Source organism: Carettochelys insculpta, chromosome 8, assembly GCF_033958435.1.
Source record: "Carettochelys insculpta isolate YL-2023 chromosome 8, ASM3395843v1, whole genome shotgun sequence".
Classification (NCBI taxonomy): domain Eukaryota; kingdom Metazoa; phylum Chordata; order Testudines; family Carettochelyidae; genus Carettochelys; species Carettochelys insculpta.
The window spans coordinates 17089742-17116864 of NC_134144.1; the positions used below are offsets into that span (position 1 = coordinate 17089742).

The window sequence follows — 27123 nt, forward strand, 5'->3', positions numbered from 1 at the left end:
AAATTTGTATTGGAGTATGTTTGGGACTGTAGACTTCAAAGCATTTTTATGCACACGGTTCTTTCAAGACAGTGACAAACATCAATGGTGCCTGTAGTGCTTCAGGAAGTTCAGGTTACAGGAAGGTGCGATATCTGCTGCTCTTTCCCTGGTCATACTTAAAGTATTTAATGGAGAGGATCATGAGGCTGCACTTGGACCCAGATCAAGGGAACCTCCCCCCTAAATTGGGTTGTCTAAGCAAAAAGTGGACCTCCTAAGCAGGGTCTGACTTAGCAGTGAGGGAATATGCCCTACAGATCCCCATGGATGCATGTCAGGAGGGCAGGGAGGACTCATAAGAACAGGAACAAAACCTCTTCTAAATCTACACCTGTTATTTTGAAATAACTATCATTGCACCAGAGCTATATCTACACTACAAGATAATATCGATTTAAAGGCATTTAGCCCATTTTACCAAGTCCCTGTCTTCCATTAGCTGTAAATTCCATTAGCTGGATTTCTTCAACACTAAAATCCGACATAATATTGACATAATATTGTTGGAACCTGATGGCTGTAGCGTCCAGATCGAATCTAAAATTCCAAATAAAGGTGTGGAAGCCATCTTGTATAAGAAGTCATTTCACATCTCTCACTTCTGCACGCACACAAGAGCCTCTATTTTCCTTGACCTGTTTGGGAATGGCAGGGAGGATGAGCTCTATGGAATGTGTTAATGGACTGTCTAGAGTTAAGGCTCCAGCTCCCTGGTACCTGCTTCTCTTTGCTGATAATGGTTTCTCTTTGAGAAGTTATTTATGAGTCTCTAACTAATTGCCTCTGACACTGGGCTTTGTTTGTGTAAGAGTATAAAATACTAGAATTAGCTGCATCAAGCAGCTTTGCTGGACCTGGTTTTACTAGTGTCCAGTTTGGCTCATCTGTTGCCTTGTTGAATTCAATAAAGCTGAATGTTAGCCGCCTAAACTCAGAGAAGTCTTGTGCTTCAACGAAGGGTAGTGAGGAAGTGCCATGTCTTTAAATCAAATTCATTAGCCTCCAGAGATGCCCCATATGTGCCCTACAATGCATCACAGTTCTTCACTCTGGCCCCTTCCATCTCCACTGCTCTCAGATGTGCAGGGATCAGACAACAGGAAGACTGTTTTAATTCCGCACCTGGAAGCCTGACTGTCAGTGTGTTAAAACACTGAAATAAATTGCTGAGGGAGGTTGTGGAATTTTTATCGCTAGAGATTTTTAGGAGCAGGTTAGACAAATGCCTTTTAGGCTGTGCTTGTTTGTGGCATGTATGCAGGGAACTTGATTTGATGACCTCTTGAAGTTCCTTCGAGTTCTATAATTTTATGATTTGGGCACCATGGTGATTTCAACTATCAGGATTTGTCACTGCAGCACTTCTTCTTTGAGACTCCTCTCCCCTCTTGAATGCATGACAGAACTGTCCTTCAAACACAAGGCTAAATCTAAGCAGTATTTGCTAAGTGAGGCAGCATTTACAGGCTCAGCAGAGAGTGAATTATATCTTGGCTATTCACAGCCAACCAACCATTGCATGTTGGATCTCTTCCCCTGTGCCTTGAGAAGCCACAAGTCCAGGACAGAAAAGCCTAATTGGAGGCTTTTGAGCATTTTGAGGGAAGAGTTTAAGCAGGATAAGCGTTGCAGTACTTGGGCTGGATCAGGGAAAAAAAGAACCAAAATTCTCCTGTCCTCCTCTCCCCAAATAGTGAAATGGGTCCTAGGTCCCTAAGCCAAGAAGCAGTACCCCTAAACATCTACTCTTCATCCCCCTATTAAATGGGGGATTCTCATGATGTTCAGGAGTAAATCTTGTAAACCTGAATATTCCAGATCCCAAAGAGGTGAAAACATCACCTAACAACAATTACTATTGTTAATGAACAAGGGGGGCTGACAATCATAGGTTAAACTTCTTCCCCTTTGCAATTTTCCCCTCGTGGGAGTGTTTATTGGGCTTTATCTCCTAAACAGAGGCACTCATAGGGTATGTCTACACAGCAAAGTTATTTCGGAATAATGGCCTCTATTAAGAAATAACTTTGGAAGTGTCTGCGTAGCAAAACTGCTATTTTGAAATAATTTTGAAATAGCAGATGGCTTATTTCAAATTCTGTAAATCTCATTCTTCAAGGAATAGTGCCCATTACAAAATAGATGTTTTGGAATAGGGGCTGTACAGACAGGGAATGGGGCAATTTCGAAATAAGATACAGTGCTTCCAGGGGCTCTAATCTGAAATAGGATCTATTTTGTGGGCACTCTGTTTCAAAATAGCTGAGCTGATACATCTTTGTGGGTAGATGCACTGTTCCAGAATAAAACTGCAATGTAGATATAGCCACCATGACCTGTTTCAAGCTCACCATCCATCCCCAACCTGGGGCAAGCAAGGAAGTCTTTCACCTTGTGTAGCACTAACTCACTTTGCAGTGTAGTGTAAATTGTTCCTTTCTGACTTTCAGTACAAGAAGCTGTACTCTAACCACAAAATGGGTTCAGATACCGAGAAGCAGTGGGATGGGAATTATGCATTATGATCATCAGTCGTAAATCCATGCTGTAGTTGGGAAAGCAGATCAATATCTGGACAGTGGGGAAAAGACTTTCCACCCTTCCCACACTCCTTAGGCTGGCTCACATGAAAGTATTAAAAAACACTGCAGGCAGTCTGTGACAAGAACAGGGGCATATCAAGGTTCCACTCCCAGAGAAGCTGCACCATGATGGAATCACAGAAGGATAAGAGAGAAATCCCTTCCCATATTTCAAATGATTCCTGATACACTGAGTAGAGCCCTGAATGGTACTAGGCTGTTCTTACGGTATGCCCATTGGTGCAAGCTACCCTGGCCATGCAGGTGGACTTTTCAAGCTCCCACAAACGTTTCCACAGTCAAGGTTTTTTGCACCAGTTTTCTCACTTTGGTTGAAAGGTTCCACTGGATAAATAAAAATCTTTTCTACATTGGATGTCCGTGTCATGTAAATAACTCACTAATACTAGTATTTTCCCTTTCATGTATTATTAGATAAACTGCCTTCCAGCTCTTTTGAAGACTGCTGATAAAAATCAAATTGAAATATTATGGAAAACCAAAAAATTCGTAATTTTGGGGAGTTTAAGATTGATGTAGTTGTAGCACCACCAAGAAAAGATACTCATCAGTGTGTCTGGCCACCTGGCCATCCTGTAATGGCCAGGATTGAAGGCAGTAGTTGGGAATAGTTATCAAGGTCAATAAGATCAATACTACTTTGGCTTTGGAATAACTCTTCTGGTGGCCTGAACTAAAAGTTGGACCTTAGTTCTAGAGCAATGATGTGGCCTGCCTCTGAATTTTATAGATATCTGGGTAGTCACTGTCCATTAGTGATGAAAGTGGAAAGATAAGAAATTTCTCATTCTCTAATTTCATTTTAGATTAGATTTTAAGTTAATGATCTTTTATTAAGCAACACTGTTATTTCAACCCACGTAGTACCACTGTGCATATCCTGGAAGAAGGGGCTAAGCAGACAAAACATTGGGGTATTGTCTTTATATATTTAAAATAAAAGTTTTAAAAGATAGACACAATTCAAATGAATATATGGTATATATTTACAGTGTATATTATTTTTGTCTGTGATCCTGAGATCACATTTTTACCAGTTTGAGTCTTGCAAACATATATGAAAGGTAGTACTGTAACACACACAGAATGATTGTGATACTTTAGAAAAGAGAAGCTAATGCTGTTTCTGAAGCAGTGATGTTTATGTTGTTTATTTTAAGGATATCACAGTTGTTAAGTCCATGAAGAGTCCTCCTGCTGGTGTCAAGCTAGTTATGGAAGCTATATGCATCCTCAAAGGCATCAAGTCAGATAAAATTCCAGATCCATCAGGCTCAGGAAAAAAAATAGAGGATTTCTGGGGTCCAGCAAAGAGACTTCTAGGTGATATAAGATTTCTGCAGTCACTTCATGAATATGATAAGGACAACATTCCTCCAGCTTACATGGCCATCATCAGGAAACAATATATCACAAATCCTGAGTTTGTGCCAGACAAGATTCGAAATGCTTCCACAGCAGCAGAGGGTCTTTGCAAATGGGTCATAGCAATGGATTCCTATGATAAGTAAGTAAGCACTGTGTAAAAATAAAATCCAACTGAATTTACTGTATTCTAAGAGTAAGTCAGATTTTGTTGGAAATTCTAACTCATCTGACATATACAATGGTAAGGATTATGAGGCATGGGGATATAAAATCCTGGTTAACTGGTTAAATGTGCAGTTTAATTGGTTAACCATTTAAATGGTTGTGGGCTGTGGCTGGGGATGCTGTGAAATGGGGCTGATCTGACCACGCTGGAGCGATCCTGCTCATGTGGAGCTGGGAGCGGGGACTACTCTGGCATGGCTGGAGTCTGCTTGTCTGCAGTGGCCTGTGGGGCTAGAGCAATCCCCTGCCCATGGTGAGCCTAGGGCTGCTTTAGCCTGTATCAGTTAACTGTAACTGTTCATGATGAGGCTTACCAGTTAACTGGTTAACCTTTATCAAAGGGCTAGCCGTGTCAGTCTATGTCCATTTTATTTTGGATGGTGCCTGACTGAGATATTAAATCGTTGCTTGTGGGTGCTTTTCTTGGGACACCTTTCAGTCATGTCATAAATCAGAATTTTATATAACTTTACAAACAGTGTTGCCACAAATATTTTACTAGGAAAATAATGACCAACAAATTGTAAGATTTCAAATGACACCTCAGAAGGCATATTTTATATAAAATATATCATAGTCTTATAAAAGAGGTGAGGATAGCGTGCAGGCTGTCACTCTCAAGTAACAGCTGCATATGTCATAAATGTCTGCAGTGGAACTTCCGGTAAGCTTAAAAAACAGTGGGCAAAATCCTTAAGCTGCAGTATGTAACGGAGATATACTGCTTTACACCAGTTGAAGATCTGGCTTAGTATTATTGTGAGGGGAATAGTTGTAAAATATCACCTAATGACTGGCTAGCCAGTAATTGAAAATACACACATCATTTATTTTATCTTATTTTGTAATTTTCCTTTATTTTTAAATGATAGGGCCATATTTTCAGTAATGTGCGTGCAGTCATTTTAAGTCCTCAGAAAAGGCTTGTTCCTGCCAGAGGATGTGAAAAGCAGTTTTAAAATTATCTGTTTTATTTGTGCACATAAATGTGTGTTTGCATGTGTGAAACAGCTGAGAATATAATTTTGTAAATCTAAAATATTTTAGCAAGTTAGAAAATCCATAGTGGTTTTTGAAAAGTGGTCCAAAGTGTCTAATATTTACATTTATTGACACAAAAATTGTTATTACATTGTCCCGTAATATTGATGGGTGGGTGGATGTGAGTGTGTGGTGTGGTCATGGTGGAGGGATGGAGAGGGTTGCATGCCTGGGGGAGGGCTGCGTGGGTTGACTGTGGGTGAGGCCCTAGCCCTCCACAATGTTGTGAAGGACACAACAGGCATCCACCACCTGGAGAATGTTCTGTAGCCCCACCTTCAGGTGTGTTAGGAGTCACTGCAATCAGCCCTTCAGGCACCTGAAGGCCTGCTCCACTGCATTTCAGGCCTGGTTGAAGTGAGTGTTAAATGCCTCCTGGGAGGGATTGAGGTGGCCGGTGTAGGGCCACATCAGCAAAAACAGCAGAGGGTAGGCAGCGTCTGCCAACATACAGAGGGGCATGGTCGCATCCCCAACTCTGATCTCTCTATGGGGAACAAATATCCCGGCCTCCATGCGGCAGCAGAGCCTGGTATTACAAAACACTTGGGCATTGTGTGTCTGTCCTGCTCAGCCCACATAAATGTCCATGAAGTGGCCTCTGCTGTCCACCAGCACCTGGAGCACTGCCAAGTGATAGCCTTTTCTATTGATGTGTGTTCCTGCACTGTGTTCTGAGGCACAGATGAGGATGTGCATCCCATCCAAGACACCAGAGCAGTTTTGGGAAGCCAAGCACTCGAATCCTGCAATGGCTGCATTCACGACCCCCATGCAGATGATCCTGTGCAGCAGCATCACACTGATGATACATGGGAGGAGGGGCATGTGAGCATTCCTGCCCCCACCGTGCCTGCCCCCCCATGACAAGGTTCCCCCTTTCCTGGGTTACGACTCTACACTCCCTGTGGTGAGTGTGTGAGCTGAACATACGTAACCTCCAGCCCTGACAGTGGCCTTGCCAACTCCAAACTGGTGACCCACAGACTAGTAGCTGTCAGGGGAGGCCATCTTCCAGATGGCGATCGCTACCCATTTTTCAAGGGGAAGGGTGGACCTCATATGAGTGTCCTGGTGAGCCAAGCTGGGGGCAAGCCCCTGGCAGAGCTCCTGGAATGTCTGCTTGCTCATTCTGAAATTCTGCAGCCATTGAGCATCATCCCAGTCCCCCGGCACCACCTCCTCCCACCACTCTCAGCTGTTTCGGTGGCTCCAGAAGTGCCAGAGCACTTGAGGGGAACGCCAGCACCATCCCAGGTCAAGCAGCTCCAGGTCCCCAGCATTGGGGGTCAACTACAGGAGGAGTCAGAGGGCAGCAATGACCATGATGGACAGGTGGCCAATCAGGGCATGGAGGATGTCCAGCTCCAACAGAAGGAGCTGCTGCTGAGGATCCATCAGGGACAGGCTGCCAAACACTGTGTGTTCCATGCAGAGGCTGTGCAGTGCTTGTGAAACCTCTGTGAACCTGAGTGACTGCAGAGTGTGGGAATATGGGAGGGTCCCTTTCAGGGAGCAGCTGGCTGTGAGCCCCAGAAGGGCTTGTCAGCCATGCAACACCATCCGTGCCATTTCCCGCTCAGCTCTTTTGAAAGAGCATGTGTGGATGTGTGGACACTCCCTTCTGAAAGAGTTGACCTGTCTTTCGAGTATCTCCTGAATGACATTGAATGGAATCAGTTGAATTTTCACTTTTCAAAAGAGACCTTTAACGTAGACGTAGCTCAAGATATATAAATTCACAGTATGTTTGTGATAAATTTAATCTACTAATTTATTTTATTTAGAGTGGCAAAAGTTGTTGCCCCCAAAAAGATAAAGCTAAATCAGGCTGAAGGGGAACTGAAGATTGCCATGGATGGTCTGAGAAAAAAACAAGCAGCCCTCAAGGAAGTTCAGGACAAATTGGCTATACTCCAACAAACATTGGAATCAAAGAAGCAGGAGAAAGCTGATCTGGAGAATCAGGTATTTAATACATATAGATAAAACTATTTCTAATGCTAATGTACTGAAAAAGTTTAAAAATAAGGAGGGCTTGCCAATCACAAACAGCCATCAGTTATGTGAGAATGCAGTATTCTTTGTCTAGTAAGACTGGCTTCTAACGTTGGTTTCTTTCACTTTTCAGTAATTCGAGATTTTATCAAATAATTTGTTCTCACTGTAAAAAATGTTTACCTATACATTTTTAAACCATAGAGGAAAAGTTCTTCTCCAAGTAGGTGTAGCCATATATTCCATAAAGGTATATGGAGGCCCAGTGCCAATGGCTTCTGTCCCTGTGCCCTCCTTTGTTAAATAAGGATGACACTATCCTGATGTGTCTCAGTTCCTCCTAACTACCTGTGGCTGGAATCAGAACTCAGTGTGATGCTTTTATCTCAATTTTTTAGTTTGTTTCCTGAGATTTTCCCTTGAGATACTAGTTTATTATATCAGAGAGGTAGCCGTGTTAGTCTGTAGCTTCAAGAACAAGAAGTCTTGCAGCACCTTACAGACTAACAGATATTTTGGAGCATAAGCTTTCGTGGGCAGAGACCTGCTTTGTCAGATGCATGAGTTCGGGGGGAGGGTTCAGAGGGGTATTTAAAGAAAGGGGTCCCAGAAAAAGGGAGAGCCAGAGCTGACAAGATCTATTCAGCAAGGTGGAAATGGCCCATTATCAATAGTAGGTGTCAAAAGAGCTGTAATTTATTTGCAAATTTGACTCCATTAACCAAGGATTAAACAGAGACTGGGAGTGGCTCACAGCTTATAAAGGCAGCTTCTCTGCCATGGGTGTTAAGATCTCCCTATTAGACTCTGACAATGGCTCATATCTCCCGTCTGATCTGACTTGTTTTTTCCTCTTTTAATACCTGCTACTGATAATGGGCCATTTCCACCTTGCTGAATAGACCTTGTCAGCTCTGGCCCTCCCTTTTCCTTTGACCCCATTCTTTAAGTACCCCTCTGAAACCCCGCCCCCACTCACGCATCCAGTGAAGTGGGTCTTTGCCCATGAAAGCTTATGCTCCAAAATGTCTGTTAGTCTATAAGGTGCCACAAGACTTCTTGTTGTTCTAGTTTATTATAGGTACCTTAGATTTAGCTTGGTGTTACCTGAAGTTGTTGGCTGCCCTGTGCGATGCCCTCACCACAGTTCACCCATCATCTGTCATGTGGGAGGGCCACCCCCAGTAGTAGTTTGCACACAGAGTACTTATGTCTTGGTGAGGGACATATTAAGGAGCGGTGCCGCATCTGTGCAATTCTAGAAGCAGATTCATGTGTCAAGAGATTTCTGGCTGAAACAGCACCTTCTTGCCCTTGACAGCTGGGAAATGCAACCATTGGGATTGCAGGTGGGGGGGAATTCCTGCAGACAAGGCAGCATGCAGAGCCATCTGGCTGCAGCTCCCATAGCAGCCGGGAGATGGGGGCACACCTGCTGTCCCTTCAAAGTGCTCCTTGAGGTAAGCGCCACTTGGATCCTGCACCCTTGACCTCCCCCCATGTCCCAGTCCACTGCCACAGGTCTGATCCCCCTTCTATCCTCTGAACCTTTCAGTTGAGACTGAAGCATCCTCCTGCACCCCAAACCGGTCATCCTCAGCCCCATCCCACAGTCTGTACCTCCAGCCAGAGCTCTTGAACCCTCCCATACCCTAAGCTCTGCCCAAGCCCCAAGCCTCCTCTTACACTCTGAATCTCTCATTGCTGGCTTCACCAGTAGCCTGTACTCACAGCCCACAGCCCGTACCCCTTCCACATACCAACCCTCTACCTCAGTCTGGAGTCCTCTCTCATACTCAGAACCTTATGGCTCCAACTTCCAACCCGGAGATCCTTCCTGCACCCCAAACCCCTCATCCCACCACAGATCTCACACCCCAAATCAGAACCCTCACCCTCTTTCCCATTCCAACCCACTGCCTCAGCGTGGAGCTCCCTCCTGCACCCTGAACTCATCGTTTCTTGCTGTACCCTGAAGCCTGCATATGCAGCTGGAGCCCTAATCCACAACTGACCCCAAGCCGCAGAGCCAGCCCAGTAAAAATGATTGAGTGAGGATGGGGAGAGCGAGTGACCGAGGGAAAGAGGGAATGGTTGGTGGGGCCTAGGAAAAGGGGCAGGGATGGGGCTTCAGAGGGGTGGAGCAAAGGCGTTCAGGGTTTTTGTGAATAGGGAGTTGGAAGCCCTGCTTCCAGCACAAGTGGTCTGCCTGTCTACTTTCCAGTACTGCACTGAGATCAGCAAAGTGCATAGTGACAAAAAGGCCAAAGGGATGGACTTGATGGGGAGAAAGATTTATACCTCCTCTGCCCTGCAGACATGCATGACAAACCACCTGCTGTTGCTCTCTAAACATGACTTTTGTGAACGGGATGGCCACATCCAAGTTCATGAACAAGTTGCCAGAAGCCTCGAGAGAAGAGTTTAAGATACTCATTGCAGAAAGATATATTGTAGCCAAGGCTTTGTTGCAGTCAGACATGAATGTGGTGGATGCACCTGCTAGAATTTTGGCATCATTTGTGACCAGGTGGAAGGCCTCATGGCTGCAGAATTAGAGCAGGGGTGCACAAAGTGGGGAGCAGGCCTCCTCGGGGGGGGTGTGTGTGAAATTTTGTGCAGTGGGCACAGCACAATCAGCTTCTGGGTTTCAGGCTCATCCATCTCATTAAAAATGTTGAAACAGGTCACTGTTTTTATGTGTGTATTCACATTTATATACTGATGAATAAAGTTTTTACATTCTGTATACTTATGTTCTTACACATGCTGAAAGGATTTTTTCTCATATGAACCTAACTGAAATTTCTGTGGGTTTGGATTACATTAGAGTTGTTCTGGGGTCTCTGCTAATTACAAGGACAAAGTGGGGCCTGATGTAAAAAATTGCTCATCCCTCAATTAGAGTATTGTGCTGAACATGCAGCAGACTGTTAAAGATTTACTTAATGATCAGTTTTTGGTTTTGGAAGAGACTGACTGACCCTTCTCTCTTCTAAGGGTTCCTGAGCTACTTTATTTATATACAGCGTTTATCGAGATGATAGCAGCCAACAGCAACAGCAGTGTACCACATGCATCATTTTTGGGCAGTTCCACTTTCATTTAAAGCAGCAGGACTATCCCAGGAAATGGCGTAGATCCCAGAGGTGAAAGTTAGCCAGTATGCTCATCCTCCTGTGGCATGCGGCATCCATTTTGATTTGCGTGTCCATGGCAATGATGCAGTGGTGACCTCCCCAAACCTGGCTCGTTTTTACCATGTTTAATACTCAGTAAACATAGCCATCTGAATCCTAAGCACCACCAGATTAGGCTGCACCATACTGCTCTTTTTCATTCCTCTTCCTCACCTTCTACTATGTCACTTTTCAGGAGCCTTCCCATGATACGCTGCTCTTTGACCAGCTTCCCTCTGCTGCAACTGGGGGCTGCATAGGAGGTTTCAATGCAGTACTAGGGACTGGCATTCTATTTTTGCTATTTCTGGTTCCATAACCCAAAAGAAGGTAAAGACCTATTCTTGACCCCCTTGAATTCAAGTAATTCATCCAATAGATGAGATTCTGTAAAGTCACCTGGCAACTCTTCACCTGCATTAAATCACAATGGCTAGTCTGCTGCTCTGGACCTCAGGAACTTATTTCCATGCATCAGTTGCTCCTAACCCTCAAGAGGTTTCCCGAGTTTGTCATGGCACACTGGCACCATGCTCTCTTTTACATTTCTAAGTTTCAGCGTTTCATTTCCCAGTATCCAATCTTCTGACAGTGGCCCATGCCAGGTGCCCCAGAGGGAATGAACACAACAGGTAATCATCAAGTGATATGTCCTCTGTTGCCCATATATAGCTTCTTTTGTTGCATCTTCCAGTCCCTAGAAGCATACCTCAGGAAGTATCTATCCTGTATCTGGACAATTGGTTACTGAGGAAAAGTCCAGAGAAGTTGTCCTCTTTCATTTTCAGTTTCTTCTATGCTTACTTACCCATCTAGGTCTTAGCCTAAACAATGGAAAGTCAGTATTAGTTCCAAATCATAGGATCATGTTCATTGGCACCCTGATAGACTCTATGAGTTTGAGAATGTTTCTGCCAACCAGCTGATTCCATATCATTTGCCACCTGTATCTGGAAGTGCAGCCTAAGACCTTAACAATAATCTGAGTGCAGTACCCATCCCTAGGAAGAAGTACCACAGAAAATGATGTGGGGATGGTAGTGGATCTCAAGATAAATATGTGTCAACAGTGTAATGTTGCAAAAATCCATCATTCTGGGATGTGTTAACAAGAGTGTTGTAAGTAAGACAAGAAATAATTCTTCTGCCCCATTCTGTTCTGTGCTAAGTGTCAGCGAGAGTATTATGTCCCATTCTGGGTACCACATTTCAGGTGAAGAATGTCCAGAAAAGAGCAACAAAACGGTTAAAGGTCTAGAAAACGTTATTTATGAGGGAAGAAAGAAAAATTGTATTTGTTTAGTCTGGAGCACAGAAGACTTATGGGGATTATAACAGTTTTCTAGTACATAAAACGGGGGAGAGAAAAATTGTTCTCTTCAAGCTCTGAGGGTAAGCTCGGAAGCTTTTAGCTTAAATTGCATCAAGGGCAGTTTAGGTTGGATATTATGAAAAACTTCTTAATTGGTAGGGTAATTAAGCACTAGAATACATAGCCTAGGGTGGTTATAGAATCTCCATTGTTGGTGATTTTTAAGAGCAGGTTAGACAAACACCTGTCAAGGATAGTCTGTATAATACTTAGTCCTGCTATAGTGCAGGGTACTGGACTAAAAGACTGCTCACCTGTTCTTTCAAGCCCTACCATTCTATGAGTTCTGATCCTGTGGTTCAACTAATTTTGTGGTTTGAGGCAACAATGTACCTATTTGCCATAAGAAACAACAAGTAATGCCCTTAGGTTACATGACGAGGAGGGGGAGGATGAGCAAGATTTTTGCAGGTGACGCAGCAAATCTTTCTTAACAATAGAAATGTTTCATCTAGCATGTGCTCTTTTGCCAAATGGAAGCAGTTCTCAATGTGGTTATTAGCCCAGAGAGTTTGATCAAAGATGGCTTTAATCCAGGACATGTAGGAGTTCCTGCTACACTATCAGTCTTTCGGTTTGGCACTTAGTTCACTGAGAGTGCATCAGTGGTGATTTTCACATTTCATTCACTCATCCATGGGAAGTCACTGTTTTCAAACTCCATGGTAGTATTGTTCTTCAAATGAGTCATTTATCTTTACCCTCTGGTGAAAGAACCAGTTCCTTTATGGCACCTTAATATTGCCTAAGAGATCCTTATGGGACCTCCAGCCATTTAAGTTCTTTATCCTTTGTATGTCAGAAGACATATTTCTTTATTGCAAAAGTGTCTGCATGGAGAAAATGTGAGTTGCAGGGCCGCCTCATATGCAGTTTCCCAAAAATGAAATAACTTCATCCATACCTAAGTTTTTCTCTAAAGATGTTTGTAAGCTTCATTTCAACCAAGTTATGTATCTACCAGTGTTCTTCTCTAAGCTGCATTCAACCCCAGCATATCAGCATTTTCATTATCAGCATTTCCTGGTGATGCTGGGCTTTTTATCTGGACTAAAACTTTTCTGTTCTCCACCTCATCTATTTCATATGCAGACTGAAGCAGCCTCTGTACACACTGTCTCCAGGAGGATAACTTCCTGTTTCATGACAACACAGAAAGTAGCTCAGACTTTGCCCTCTATTAGGGTGAGAGCTCGTTCCATTAGGACACTGGCAACGCCAATTGGTATTACAAAGTGACATTCCTATATGGGATATTGCAGGGCTGCCACTTGGTCCCTGTACAAGTATTTACAAACTACTATGCCTTTACTACTGCATCCAGATCAGGTGCAAACTTTGGAAAGGCAAGCCTGCAGTCGTGGTTTATCCCCACCTTCAGTGAATGCTGCTTGTGAGTCACCTGCATGGAATAGACAGCTAGCTGCATCTAGTGGAAGAAAAAATGATTATTTAATTGTTTTTCTTCAGTCTGTGTTGCAGATGTGTATTTGGTTACAGGAATAAAGGAATTTTGAAGTGTGTGGGGTTCTTTCAAAAAGGACCCCATGTAGACGAGCTGTGCGTGATCGAAAGCAGCACTTTCGAAGTGCTGTGGCTGCCATTATGCTAATGAGGCGCTACATATTCATGGAAGTGCCTCATTAGCATCTTTCAGTTAGGTTCATTATCATGCCCCTTTCAAAGTTCCGGGGCTAGCATAGACATAGCCTAAGAAACAGAACTGTTTTGCCTTTCTTTTCTTTTATTCCCCTCTTTCAAGGGAAAGAGCAAGAGAAAGGACCTCAGTGCTGTTTGTCTTATTTGGAAAGTCTCTTGTGTGCCACTGACAGAAGGAGGACACTGTGAATTCGGGGCTGGTGGGGACTCAGTGCTGCCCTGCAGTGATGTAATAAATGTAGAAGAATTGGGTTACATTATTATTAAATTATACCTCTTGTTGAAGCAGAAATATATTTTACAAGGGAAAAAATTATGAGAGAGTGAACAAAAGTTAGTTTGATATCCCATGAGCTCTTAGGCTTCCTCAAACACTGATATCTTCTGTATCACATACAAAGGTATTAGGCATTCAATGTTTTATATTAATTTTGTAATTTATTTGGGGAATTTCATGGACTCTTAAATTTCATGGACTTTATCTCAGTACAAGTAAGCAAGATAATCTGTTAGGCAGATTATTTTCCTTCTTCAGACTTTTAAAGGTTTAATCAAATTTTTCCTGTTTGTTGACATTATAAAAAAAAAAAAAGTGCATACAGGCAAATAATTGCAGGATGTCCCCTAAGTGTTCGTGAATGACTTAAATGAAAATGAAAGTAATCTAGAGCACAAGTGCTGTAATTATGTGTAGTTTATTTTTTGTTTTTGAGGTTGACCTGTGCAGCAAAAAGCTACAGAGAGCAGAACAATTGATTGGAGGCCTTGGTGGTGAGAAAACTCGCTGGAGCCAGACTGCTTTGGAGCTGGGGAGACAATACATCAATTTGACTGGCGATACTCTCATTTCATCAGGGATAGTGGCTTACCTGGGAGCCTTCACATCCAGCTATAGACAAGTAATGAATACAGTTGTTTAATCTAAATGTTTAAGATTTTGTATGAAACCAACTAGGCAATTTTTCTTCCTGATAAAAAATTTTAGATTTTTAAAAATATTTTAACTGACTTCAAAAATTTCAAGAACTGAAAAAACTGGTTTGTCTTGTCCCTGTATAGATGTAGCTATAGATACATAGTCCAGGATTTTGAATTTCACTTAGAATAACACAGAGGAACTGTTCCTTCGTATTGATTTACTACAGAAAACTCTCTTTTATCCTGTATTCATTTGACCGGAAGTCTTGGATAACTGGCACACACATGCCACTTTCCCCCAGCCACATCACTGGCGGAGTTCCTGTAGTCCCAGCAGGCTTCCTGGAATTGCCAGCATTCCCCGGTGCCCCAGCTGGCTTCCTGGCTCTGAAGCTGCCAGCATCACCCCAGTCCTGGCACCTCCAGCATTCTCCTGGCTCTGCCAGTGTTACCCCAGCCGTAGCGCCGCTGGCATTAACCCAGCCCAGTGGCATGCTGGTATTTCCCATACCTGGTAGCTTGCTGGTGTTACTGTGGCCCTAGTGGCTTGCTTTCGATCCTGTGGCCCCAGCAAGCTTCCCAGCCTTGGTGGCTTGCTGACGTTCTCCCGGCTCCAGTGCTGCTGGTGTTACCACAGCCCCAGCCCCAGCTGGCTTCCTGGCCCTGGCCGCCTTACCCGGGCCCCATCCAGCTTCCCAGACCCAGTGCTGTTGGCATTACCAGGCCCCCATCAGCTTCCCGGCCCTAGTGCTGCTGGCATTACCCTGACCACACTGAGGGATCCTGCAGCTTTGCCTCTCCTGTGCCTCCACAGCTGCTCTTCTTTAACTGGCATATTTGCATATCTGGCAACCTCCTGGTCTGGGGTTTTCGTTTTGCTAACCACATTAATTGTAAAATACTTGAACCTTGTGGTTGATTTTCTCAGTTGTCTGTAAAATTGCTGCAGGTAACTAATTCCCATGGAAATCAGTGGAAGTTGCATGTATAAAATAACTGCACGATTAGGATGTGAGGTCAAGACTTTCAACTAGCTCATCATTTTGGATGCCTGCATTTTTGTCATGCTTAATTTGATGCACTTTTGCTCTTATGTTCAGAGCTGGTGAGCAATTGGATGTCCCATGGGCTTCCAGTGAAGAAATGGTTGCTCAGCACTGCTGAAAATCAGGCTTGGGTTGTCACAATTTGGGCATGTAAACTTAGGGGCATCTAAAATCCGTCACCATCTTTGAACATTGACTCACACACACACACAAACAAACAAACAGCTGGCGACTCATCAGAGTCGCTGCTGCTGGAGCCTCATCATGACTGGAGCTGTGTTTGGCTGCAGCTGCCAGGGCCACAGGAGCTGACCCCAAGGTCAGGGGAATGCGAATGTAACCTAAAGCCAATTGTGTTGCTTGATTTCTTCTGTCTTGTGCTCACTGTAGTTCAGCCTGAGTGAAGAAACTGGTGCTGAATGTTCTACATAAATAGTAATTACCATGTGTTTTGATTTCTTCAGATGTGATTTTTTGTGTGTGTTTAGATAAGTACAGAAGTGACCTTACTGTAGCAATGATTTGAATGAGAATTGGAAAAATATAAATAAACGTATTGATTGCCTTATAAATGTAATAGGGAACAGACAAATCTTTACTTAACGTTTGCCTTCTCTTCTAGCATCAAACAAATGAGTGGGTATCACTATGTAAAATGAAAGATATTCCTTGTTCAGATGATTTTTCGTTAACAAATACTTTGGGAGAACCTGTTAAAATCAGAGCTTGGAACATTGCTGGACTACCATCTGACACATTTTCTGTTGATAATGGTATCATTATCTCGTAAGTATAAAATGTTTCACACCTTTCAATTTTAACTAAATAGTTGCTTATAATGTAGTTTTTAGTTTTTATGGACACACAACATTATTGAGTGCCAACTTAAGTGTTAAACAAAACAAAAAGCAAAGCAATTTCTGTTTCTTACTGTATGCTTTTTCAAAGCTTCTAGAATGTAAAGTAACTCCCCTCGTTTAATTCTCATGAGTTGCTAAAAATGGACTGAACTTTTTGTATGTTTGAAGGTTGCAATAAATTCCATTCCACAAATACACACAATAACTTCTTTGTTACCAATCAGCAATTAAAACAGAGCAAATTTTGGATACCCTATCCTTGAATAATCGGGGGGTGAAGTAACAGCAGGAAATCTTCATGTCTGTGCAGTGAGACTTATTTTGCGGATCTGATAGGTAATACCCCATAGCTGTGGAATTCAGAGGCAGTACAACATTGTTGCTGGATGCTCAAGCTGCCAACAGAGTTCTTCCAAAGCTGTTGACATACTCTGGCAACCAATTATTAGGGCTAAGATATCTCATGCAACGTATTAATGAACCCTAAGACAAATATATGTTTAATTCTCCCTTTACATGAACATTTCTGTTTGCTATGTATTTTGTTCCAATCATTTAGCAGACTACTAGTTTGTGTTGAATGAGAAGAAAAGCTACTAAGGGAAAATATCAAGTAATACCTTTTTCATTCTGCAGCACAGCTCCTTTCCTTCATCACTATTTGGAAATTGTGAACAGTAAATAAAGTAGGGTGGAGGGGAAGGAAAAGCAGAGTTTAAGTACAGGACATGTTGTAGTAGAACATGGGTTAGACATGGAATTGTTGCTTCAAATTATATAAAAAACTAGAGCTTTGTAACTCAAAGAATTATTTGGGAACCAACTCACTTTCCTACCAATGGAAGGCTCCGCACACATATGGAACCTACTTTGCAAATCTTGCTGAGATACCCACCAGTGCCACTAGTGACCATGAGTCTTTATTCCTTGTCTTCAAATAGTTCTTCAGATTCCTAGCACAACCACTGATTTTAACATGTTATCTTAAGCCATGTTGCGGCTCTGTTTTGTTGAACAGAATGAGGTGAACAGGGTACAGTTGGCTACGATTGTGCATGTGCTTCAGATATATGTTTAGAACTCTAGGAAAGCACAGGGTTGCTTAGGATGGGGAACCTGTTTGAACAGAAAGGTTTCTGGATCTATATGAGTGACCTTTTACCTGTGGCAACAGGAGAGTGGTATTTGTATAAATAGGGAAACAAGTTCCAAAACCTGGCTGCATGAAGTAAAGCTTGGGTGACCATTGGTCCCGTATTGGGCGGGACGGTCCCATATTTGGGATGCCAAAAGGGCTTCCTGACTTATTTTTTAAAAGGGACAGATTGTCCTGTATTTGGGCTGTCCGCCTGCTGACCTTTACCGTCAGCAGCTGTGCAGGCGCATCTGCTGGCAGTAGTCAATTCCCTGACCCTTGGGGAAGCAGGGGGAAGGGAGTATGGGCAGCTGCCGCTTTCCCAGGGCTTGGGGAGCACCAGGGGCTGCTGCTTCTCCAGGGCTCCCAGGGAGTCTGGCAGCAGCAACTTCCCTGGGGTTCCAGGGGATTGCTGGTGGCTGCTGCTTTCCCAGGATCCCAGGGAGTGCCCAGGGCTGCTGCTTCCCTGGGGCTTCCAGGGAGTGCTGGTGGCTGTGACTTCCCCCAGGGAGGGCTGGCAGCTGCCGCTTTCCCAGGGCTCCTGGGAAGTGCCGGCAGCTGCTGTCTCTTTCCCGGCTCCCCAGGGCTTGGTGGAGCTGGGAGGAGGTGCCCCTCCCCCACATATCTCCCTGTCCCGTATTTGGAAAAGGGAGAAATAGTCACCCTAAATAAAGCCAAATAGAAATGTCAGTAACAAGCTTGTTAACCATTATCCATAATGACTGATTAAACATCTGATAATACTCAGACAAGTGCAGTATTTCTATTGCCAAGTGAGATACCTAATTTCTCATCATGCTGTGTTGTAAAATTAGAATTAGAAAACACTCAGTGGCCACTGCTTAATACTTCAGAGGAAGGTGCAAGAAACTCCACAGTGGCCAATTATGGAAACATTCTAATAGTGGAAGTTTCTTCAAAAAGTCTCTGAGGTAGTGATTGTCTTAGACCTTCAAACATAAGTATGTGTATCCTTTGTAAATAGTTTATGGAAGGCAACTGTGAAGGTTCTTTCTGACTTCTGTCTTGCTCTTGACTCCTTATTTCTGGTCTCTCTGAGTGGAGCCACAGCAAGGAGTTGGCTTCTGCCCTGGTATGTCTTCGGGCGGAATCTCATGATTCGTGCACTCTGAAACTGAGACAAGTCAGGATGCTTCCTATGTGCCACCCCTTATTATATAACACATCTCACTGGATAGCTGCATTTCTTCCGTTCCTGAGCCCCAGGGATTAGTGATATTGACAAGCAACTAAAACAAAGTACTTTATTTAACAGACAGAACAAAGCATGGGAGAACAAGGGATTTTAAAATAAAAAATAGCCTACATATATGTTAACTTATTTAGTTCTACCATCCAATAACGGCAACCTACATAGGGACTGGTTTCTCCAGACAAACCTTGTGATTTCTGTGTCTAAGGCCTGGTCTGCATGTATGTGAGTCAGCAGTGTAAAAAATCCACACCCCTGAGTAGTGGTGTTAAGCTGACTGAAGTCCCCCTGTAAACCGTGCTAGGTCAAGTGACCTAGTCACCATTTCTTACAGAGGTGGATTACCTTCTCTGATTAGAGAGTCGCTCTCTTCACCATAAGTAGTGTATACATTGAAGTGATACAGTAAACTTTAGCATTTTAAGTGTGGATCAGCCCTAAATATGTACACTGCCCCTTCTGTGATAAGACCTGCAGCTCCGGAATCAGTCTGATCAGCCATCAATGCACTCACAAATGGGAGGGTGACATGAAGACGTCCTACTTCTTATTGAGTGATCACCTAGCATATCTGCAGTCTGGTTCCCCTCTTCCCAAGCTAGTGTACTTTTAAAATCATTATAGTTCTTGGTTAGCAGTGTTAGAAGGTTTCTGCCCCTCCATCTCAAACCAGTCTGGTAAGTAGTTATAGATTAGCTAATTGTTCCTTTAATATCCGTAAATGTCAGCTGATAGGTCACTTGAACCATCCTCCTTCCTGCCTATGTTCCAGAAGGGTCTCCAGGGTAAAATTGTGTGAGTGGTTGAAATAATGGTGGTTGTGGTCAGATTTTAATCAAATATCACATGTTGCCACTAAGCCTTTGAGATAAAAACTCTAAATCAAGATTTGTACCCACTTGTTCAAGGTCTGAACTTGCTTGATTATCTGCTTCATTTCTGTTATCTTTGATATAATACCCATCTTTGGTAGAAAAAGTGAGTTCATTTATTAGAAATTTCCAAGTTATTTGTATCATGACTGTATAGCTATTCAAAATTCTACAAGTACAAGATGGATCTTTAATGGTTAAAAGACTTGTAAAAAATTAAACTTTGTATGTTACAGAAACCTTATATTCAAAGTATGCTCCTTGAAATATTTTAATCATTTTTGTGACCTAAAGTTTTGTTCAAGTCAGTGGAACAAACGTATGAACATCTGAAGGCAGCATTAGTCCTTATGTATTTTGTAAATTAAGTTAGAAGGTTGCATTTAAATAGCACCATGAAATTAAACTGCATTAAAGTCAAATTTAAGATTAACATTTTGATCTAGTTCTGAAAGTATAGCTAATCTAAATTTTTTTCTCCAGAAATGCAAGAAGATGGCCTCTGATGATAGATCCCCAGGGTCAAGCAAACAAATGGATAAAGAATATGGAAAAAGCCAATAGTTTGCACATAATTAAACTCAGTGACCCTGAATTTGTGAGAACACTGGAAAACTGCATTCAGTTTGGCACTCCTGGTAAGTGATTGAATAATGAAAGTGTAGGTTACTGAAAAAACCTGGAGAGGGCACAATTAACTCAAAAATACACATGATAAAAAGTACAAAATATTGTCAGATTCGTAGAAAAAGGGAGACTTTGTTATCCCTTGTTGTTTGTTGATCGTTAATCAAATTAGATCTTTGATCATTGAAATCACAGCACTTTGTGAGAGTCTTCATCTCAAATATCAATTTGTAATATCTCTTTAATTTGATTCTTAGTTGTCTGAATTTTTGCCATAAACTTATTTTAATGTTACAATAATTCTTTTACTATGTAAAATGTATATAACACAGTTTGTCAAATTGTTTGTTCCTGCATGACTGTGCTTAGTTTACAAATAAATAGTATTCAGTATAGCACTTTTACTGATTTTCTTACATGCCTGATCTCATCTAAGGTGAGGGAATCATTAAACCATGACCTACAGTTAACTATTTAAATTATTTCCATTGTTATTTTTAATAAACAAATTAACTATTAGTAAAGAAAACTTATATATCCCTATTTTCTTGTAGGGGGACAAAAATAGATTTCAAAATTGGGAATAGGTACCCAAATACCATTGACATTCAAGGAGATTTGTGATGACAGTAAACTCCTTCATATCAAGCAGCCCTCGGGACAGGGAGGTCGCCAGATATTCAGATATTTTGCATACTAGAGAGATATACCTAGCAATACATAACACTAAAGAAAAACAGGATTGGATATTAAAAAACAAACAAAAATGTATGCAGAGTACTGTATTTACCAACAAAAGTAGTATTGTACACTGTAAACTCACACTGTATTTGCTGTATTTATTTGTATTTACTTGCACTATACTGTACTTATGGAAATTGTAACTAAAATTTACTCATGGCTAAAATGCTGGTTATTTGAGAGTTCCGAATGAGAGAATGCCAGGTCTGAAAGAGTTTATTGTAATTGTTTTAGGATCCTTTGAAAATCCCACCCTAAAGCTAGTATACTCGAGCAGTACTACAGTTCAGAGTATCTTCATTACCCAAACCAAAATTGATAAACACCACAAAGCAAATATAAACTTCCTTGAACTTTAGAAAAAAAAATTGTTTACTGGTTTTGCCATTTTTCTGCCATGTCATTTTAATCTTAGGGCCACATTTGTGCTGTAGAGGTAGTACTTGTTTGCATGTCATAACTGCACATTTAAAAGAGATGATATTGTTATGTTCAAGTGCTGCTGGAGAATGTTGGAGAAGAACTGGACCCTATCCTAGAGCCACTTCTACTCAAACAGACATTTAAGCAGTCTGGTAGTATATGCATCCGTCTTGGGGACTCCACCATTGAATATGCTCCTGACTTTCGCTTTTATATTACAACCAAGCTGAGAAACCCACACTATCTTCCTGAAACATCTGTAAAGGTGAGAGATGAGGAAATTAATACGCTTTGTGTTAATATTAACAATACTTCCCTTCTACAGGGCAGGCAGAAAAGAACTCTTGGTATCTAAGTTGTTGTTTTTTTCTCCTCTGAGTTTGACATTTCCTGAAAATATTGGCATCCCGTCTGAGTAATCTCTAACTCTTAATATTAGATTTGACAAAAGTTACTCTCCACAAAACAGAGAGGTAGCCATGTTAGTCTGTACTCCAACAAAACAAAGCAGCAGAAATGTAGCACTTTAAAGACTAAAAAAATGATTTATTTAGTGATGAACTTTCGTGAGACAGACCCACTTCATCAGATCAATTTCATTTCCAATACAGACTGACATTTATAAGTATAGAGGACCAAAAAAAAATGCAATGAAAACTGACAAATCAAATAGGATTGAAGGAAGGGGGTGAGAGGTGGGGGATCTTAATTGTCTTATCTGAGATAATTAGGAACATCCAAGGAAGGGAAGCAGTCCTTCTAATGCATGAGGTAGTTGATGTCTCTGTTCATACCACGTGTTATGTGTCGAATTTGAATATGTACTGTAGCTCACAAATCTCTTGCTCTAATCTGTTGTTAAACTCTTTGTGTTCCAAGACGCAAATTCTCAGGTCTTTAGCAGATTGGCCCACTCCTTTGAAGTGTTGACCAGCTTATGTGTATTGAGTTTCTTGATGTCTGCTCTGTGTCTATTAATTTTTTGGTGAAGGTTTTGCCCAGTCTGTCCAATGTACATAGTGTCAGGGCATTATTGGCACAGAATAGCATATATAATGTTTCTAGAAGTGCACAAGAATCTGCCTTTGATCTTGCAACTAACATGGTTAGGTCCAGTGATGGTCTCCCCAGAATAAATCTGTGGATGAAGTTGGCAGTGGGGTTCGTTACAAGGAAAAGTTCCAAGATTACTATTACTGTGGTGTAGCCTCTCTTTTCAGTACTCTCAGGACTTGACCAGTGCTGGATGAGAGAATTTGCTGGACCATGGAAGGTAAATATTGTCTAGCAGCATTACCAACACTTCCACTGCTTACTGAGCTCTTAGGAGACATTCAGGGTAAATTACAGCTAAATAACAGCATAGAACACTGAGAGTCAGGACTGGTGGCTAGAAACAAACTTTATGGGAACACCAGAAACTTGGCCACACCTGTGATAAGTGGTCACCTGGCTAACTAAAATCATGCCGGATTATGGATGTTGCTGGACAAGAGTGTTCCAGGTTAGAGATGTTCAACCTGTAGTACAATAGACTTTACAAGGAAGTGCCATCTGACAGGTGAAGGTACAGACACCTAATCTCTGTTATGCCTTCCCCAGTAAACTACTGAGATTGAAGATGATAAAGAAGATTGTGAAAGAGCAGGCCACTGTGTTTCTGTTCATCTTGTCAGGGATCCTCAAGTTTGGTTCTAAAATCTTACTCAAACATAACCTGCTCTCAAATTTCCAGTATGAAAGGACACAGTATGAGAAGAGCCTGTCCTGCACCAAAACTGTCTCATAGGAAACTCAAAGGAAGGAACAACAATAGGTGATAGATGCCTGTTGACAGGGCCGGGGGAAGCCCACTGACATAGCCTCTAGTCTTGCACTCTCCTCCCTGTCAGGCCCCCGCTCCCCTTCTGCAAAACATCAGCCTTTCCAAGTAGTTCCCAGCTGTTCCTCTGCCCCTGCCTCTCCTGGCCTGTTGCAGCTCGCTGGCTCAGCTGCCTGACCAGACCATACAATGGAGTAATCGGGGGAGGTATGTGACCCTGCATGTCACCTCAGGAAACAATAAAAATGTGGATAGTCTAAGAAGATAATAGCATCTTCCTAATAACTTACATGAAACTCTCAAAACATCATCTCGCTATGATGGGGTTTGGATACTGGTACAAGAGATGGATCAGGACAATGTAAGTAAAAGTTATTCTATAGTTACTACAAAATGGCCTGATCATTGGACTCAAAGATAACATTTATGGAAAGACAAGTCTGTGATTGCATGTGTAATACACTGTGAGAAACCAAAGGAAACTTCTAATCATCATTATGTAACTGATTTCGTAAGACCACCAGTCGAGTCAGTCTTCCAGTAATATTCAGATTCTTGTCATGATCTTGACTTGAATGCTGTAAGTCATCATAAAACCCATCATTCTAGCCTCCTTTAGGCTGTATTTTCCTCTATTGTATTGCAATGTGTCTTTTCTCACTGAAAATGTTTACTTGCCATCTACTCAAACAGGTGTGTTTTGGAGGTTGGCATGTTCTCTATGGAACCTCATTTATGCATAGTCTATCAAAGCATGATAGTTTTTTAAATGACAGGAAATTATTTCTCAGGATAATTATGTAGTAGACAGTGGTATTTTAATTCTGGTAAACTCCACACATCCTAATGAAGGGCATACATTAGATGTAAACAGGGCCATCACGGGATAAAGAAGCTTATTGCTCAGGCATTCAAAACCTTGGGTATAATTCCTCCCTAGCATGTTATCACTCATTTTGTGAAAGAGGCAGTGATTTAATGGGTGTGGAATCATATACATCTTAAAATGAGCCCTGTGTGGTCTTCTGGTTACAGTTCCCCAAAAACTGACAGTCAACAGCATCTCTTTTGCAGGTGCGCAACTGGTAGATTGTTTTGATCCTTAAATTTCTTTTCAAACTCTGCATAGTAGAATTCCTCCTCTCTTCCTAGGGTTTCTTTACAGTTTTTTGCTTTCGTGTGTGAGGGAATGATGATGGAGAGTTGAATGAAGAAGGGAAATTTCTGACTCACTAGTTTTTTTTTTTTTTTTTTTTAAGAACATTCCCTTGGCGCATTACGTATTTAGTTTTTTTCATTATTGTTAAGTAATTTGGAAGAATGGCATTCTTCTAGGACATCTTTAAATTTCTTGTCCAGGCTGTATTGCAAATTATTTGTATTGAATGGCACTTTTTAACCTTTTTATATTTAGTATTTTCAGCTTTGAAAGCTACCATTCTGGAGTGATCTTGTCTCAGGCACAAATTCTTAGCCCAGACTGAGTGCCAGAGGTTTTTGTCTCCCTCCATTTGCTATGGAACTGGGGATTGCCCTACTATGATGTGTGTCTAACGCAGAGGGAGGAAAGAACAAGAAAATTCACAGATACAATGGACTTTTTTTTTTCTTGTCTTAACTATGGTACAAAAATTCCGTAGCCAAGAGAATTGTAGCCTCAATTTTTCTGCCCTCAAATTTAGATGGTTGCATGGTCTTTTGTAGATTTTCTTAGCATGGAAGAGGAATAAGATTTTAATTTCATCTGTCTTTAACTATGTTGTGCTTGTTTAACATCTTTCATTTACAGGTAACCTTACTGAACTTCATGATAACTCCAGAAGGAATGCAAGACCAGCTTCTTGGAATTGTAGTAGCAAGAGAGAGACCTGACCTTGAAGAAGAAAAACAAGCCCTGATCTTGCAAGGAGCTGAGAATAAAAGGTATCAGAATAACTCATTTGGTTGGGGACTATGCCCTTGTCTTTCAATGCCATTTTTGAATTTCCCCTCCTGGCTTTTTCTTCTGAGGCATTTTAATAGGAGTTTGGAAGAGCAGGAGCTGGGTGCAAAGGTTGCTCTTCCCCCTGCCAGCTGGCCTTGCAGAGAGGCAGGGCGATAGACATGCTGGAAAATGGAGGACCCCATAATAATGTGTCCTCATGCCCCCACCTATTCTGCTGGCACTCCAGCCAGGGAGCGGCCCATGGAGCTTCAATCTGCTGAGTGCACTGGGCAGACCGTGGATCCATGGCTTGCCCTACTCCATCTGGCATTCCTGCTGGAGAGTGCGGTCAGAGATTTACCATGCTCTGCCCTCCCAGTGCTCCCCTGGAGGCACAGGATTGGGGCACAGAGGCTTGTCTCCCTTTGACCAGCTGGTGTTCCCCCCCAGGGAGCAGTGTTGAGGTCTTGCCCAGCTCTGACTGGTGCTCCTTAAGGGAGTGGATTCTGGTGGGTGGAGCATGACAAAGTCTGGGACGTGAGCAAAGCTGGGGACAAGAGAGTGGGCATGCATGCTAAGTGGGCAGGCGATGACCATGCCCCTGCTTTAATCCTTAGGTTACATATCTTGAATATACATTGCATTTGTTGTACATATTGTACAATTTAGTGGTGAACAGCTACAAATTTCCTAGATGAAAATTTTATGTTTCATTATAGACAGCTAAAAGAAATAGAAGACAAGATTTTAGAAGTTCTTTCTGCTTCAGAAGGAAATATTTTAGAGGATGAAACTGCCATTAAGATATTGTCTTCTTCCAAAGTTCTGGCTAATGAGATTTCTGAGAAGCAAGCTGTAGCTGAAGACACAGAAAAGAAGATTGATACTACCCGGATGGGTTATCGTCCTATTGCTATTCATTCATCAATCCTATTTTTCTCAATTGCTGATCTAGCCAACATTGAGCCCATGTACCAATATTCTCTTACATGGTTTATTAACCTTTTTGTCATGTCTATAGATCATTCAGAGAAATCAGAAGAGTTACAAACAAGGTAAGAAAGATAATTCTCTTTTCTCAATAAGAAAAAAGCGTGTTCATTGGTTTTCATTGTTATTCCAGAAGGTGTCACCAACATTTTGCAAGAATTTATCATATTAATGATTACTCTTAGAATACTGTTTTGTACTCTTGAAACAAGCAGAAAAGTCCTTATAATCTAAGCAGTTTACCTTGAGGACCACGTGTTCACAGGTATAAAGAAAGTACAATATGCTAGTAACTGCTATTTTCTGTTATTTATTACTGTTTCTAGTCCTATGTGGAACTAAATATATATGTAGAAGAAACACAGTAATTGGCCAGTCACTTTGCTTTCATGCTATATCCGTTTACCCACCTGTGTGTGTCGTTTCTTTTAGATTTTAACCCATTTTTGGACAGAACCAGTTAAAGTCTGTAAAGTGCCCTGCATATTTTTGGCAATATGTGTCTTATAATAAAAGGTTTACTGCTCTCTGTTACATTCCTGCAGTCATGAGTAGTGGGCTGCACAAGTGCTTTCAGGGCACCACACCACAGAAATCACACACGCACTGGTCTACTCCGTCAGCTGTAGCCAAGATATGCTTCTCACAGCTGGTGGATTTGCAGCTGCCAGTGAGTAGCTCTGAGGAGAAATGGTGACTCACAGTTGTGTGTGGAGATAGCAGATAATTTACTTCTTCACTTTTTGGGATGCAGTATGGTCTACCACTCATGCCTGGTAAACTTACAGGGAGTCCCAAGCTATGTGCCAGCGTAAAATGTTTGCACATGTTGGGAACCTTACTCCCATGTTCTGTGTCCTTGCATCAGTATTCTTCCACATCAGCATGTGAATTCTCATGCAGGGACCTACTTGAGCTTGAAGAAAACAATTTGCTGCACTTACTGATATGACCTGTAATCTACTCAGCAAACTCACCAAAAAAAAAAAAAAGTGTCAGTAGCAAAATGTAATTCTGTTGAAACGTTTTTTGTTTTCCTCACAAATTGTTGTACAGATTTAATGA

The 27123-nt window shown here is 41.9% G+C and overlaps 1 protein-coding gene across 1 annotated transcript in view; it reads left to right on the forward strand.

The window, feature by feature from the left end:
• Positions 1-27123, forward strand: part of DNAH7 (dynein axonemal heavy chain 7) — a 267061-nt gene that overhangs the window by 199748 nt on the left and 40190 nt on the right. The window contains exons 43-50 of the mRNA XM_075001322.1: positions 3806-4152; positions 7067-7247; positions 14201-14386; positions 16074-16237; positions 20015-20169; positions 21397-21587; positions 24934-25067; positions 25788-26123. Coding sequence (XP_074857423.1) covers positions 3806-4152; positions 7067-7247; positions 14201-14386; positions 16074-16237; positions 20015-20169; positions 21397-21587; positions 24934-25067; positions 25788-26123 — 1694 coding nt within the window. The remainder of the gene's footprint in view (positions 1-3805; positions 4153-7066; positions 7248-14200; positions 14387-16073; positions 16238-20014; positions 20170-21396; positions 21588-24933; positions 25068-25787; positions 26124-27123) is intronic.